This window comes from Xyrauchen texanus, chromosome 41 (genome assembly GCF_025860055.1).
Source record: "Xyrauchen texanus isolate HMW12.3.18 chromosome 41, RBS_HiC_50CHRs, whole genome shotgun sequence".
NCBI classification, from domain to species: Eukaryota; Metazoa; Chordata; class Actinopteri; order Cypriniformes; family Catostomidae; genus Xyrauchen; species Xyrauchen texanus.
The window spans coordinates 9,098,177-9,099,886 of NC_068316.1; the positions used below are offsets into that span (position 1 = coordinate 9,098,177).

Genomic DNA, 1,710 nt, shown 5'->3' on the forward strand with positions numbered 1-1,710 from the left:
AGCTGATATTATATATAGCTTTACATATTTAACACAAATTTAAAAATCTGTTTAAGTTGCCAATAAAACACCATCCAAACTTTCACCTTCCAAACATAATGTAAAAAGCATAACTTAATGAAGACTCAAGCGCCGATATAAATGCCACTTACAATGTGTGCTTAAAAGAAGGATTGTCCTTTGTTTTTTTTCTGCAGTGCATTTCATGTAATCCAGCCAATCAAGAACGATATGCCAATAGATAACGCTCATTTGTGTGTTCCTCCTCTATAGATTATTAATTTAAATCAACACCAATGCCGATAAAAAACATGGATAATTGAACATTATTGAAAGCAACTTTCTAGAAATTAAAGGAGCCACGTTGATTAGACTGTCTGACTGATGGTCTATTACGTAAAGGATGTTTCGGCTCATGAAGCTCACCTATGATTGGCTGAATGGTTGCTCAATCAACCCAAAGAAACAAAACGGAAAGAATACTGTATACAAATCCACCATTTGGACTTGTTATGGGGTTAGCTTGGAATAGTGCGGGGGACAAAATCACCTTTTTAAAGAACGTGGGGGACGTACCCCCTCACGTCCCCTACGGCTGCAATGCCCTAGGACCTAATCCTCATTCATAAACTGCAAGTGGCCTTCTGAGAGGAGATCGTCACTTCACGAGTGAGTAGATTATTACCATGTTTGTAGCTGATGTCTTATGCTAACTGGGCCAATATAGGATGAATGGTTTGCACATTGAGTTTGTGTTCTTCGCAAGCAGGGTGTATATGTTTGCAAAGGTGGTTTGGATTTTAAACTATTGAGTAACATTTGCTAAACACAGGATGTAAACTGTTTAAAAGGAACCTGTAGTATAGAAAGACAAAGTTAGAGAGCTTGGCAGGCACTGTTTATTTATTTAACTTTGTGTGTTGTCCAAAATTCAAACCTGAACTTTTTTTTCCAGACACTTAACATTTACAGTTTCACACACAGTACCATTCATGGCAAAAAGGAAGTTATTCTGTGAAATAAAAAAAAAAAGTCCAAATGTCTGTTAAACTTCTAAATATTGATCAGGAATAGAAAATATCTTGGAGTGCTTTTTCTGTTCCCCTATCACATAGTCGACCCGGATACATATGTGTCTCGAGTTCTCTTCAGAGGGGTACAAACTAATCTCTCCTTCAAGTTTAGTGTCCTGCATCACATCCACAGCATCATCTAGATACAACACCGCTTGTTTCCAGTGCGTCTCCGGTTTAAAGGGAGATGTGGAGAGCACCAGGGCCTTCTCCTCTGCCGGGAAAGTGACTGTGAACCACACGCACAACGCGTGGATGGAAGACGACCCGAAACACTTACAGCTGAACACACCCCGAACATCTTTGAGCTGCTCGAGTGTGACCGTGTGCAAATCCAGCTCGGCAAACTTGCACGGATGAGAGAGCACGTCCTCCACCGTGACCGGATTCACAGTGATGTCTTTGTTCATGATGCACTTTCTGGCAAAATCGGTCATACATGACATGTCCACGCCGTATTGTCCTTTAACGGTGCTCCAAAAATCCAACCTGCCCTCCACTACTAGATCGTTTATGGGAGCGATGTAGAGATCCGCTTTGCATGGTAATATAAGGCCACCGGGTCTGAGCCACTTATCCCGGGCGAAGATCACAGAATTACTTAGGTAAAGTTGGTTTTATATTCGCATATTCGCAC

The 1,710-nt window shown here is 41.1% G+C and overlaps 1 protein-coding gene across 1 annotated transcript in view; it reads right to left on the reverse strand.

The window, feature by feature from the left end:
* Positions 1-893: 893 nt before the first annotated feature.
* prmt6 (protein arginine methyltransferase 6) overlaps positions 894-1,710 on the reverse strand; it is a 1,579-nt gene continuing 762 nt past the window's right edge. Inside the window, exon 2 of the mRNA XM_052113516.1 lies at positions 894-1,671. Within this exon, the coding sequence (XP_051969476.1) occupies positions 1,046-1,671 (626 nt within the window). The 3' untranslated portion in view covers positions 894-1,045. The remainder of the gene's footprint in view (positions 1,672-1,710) is intronic.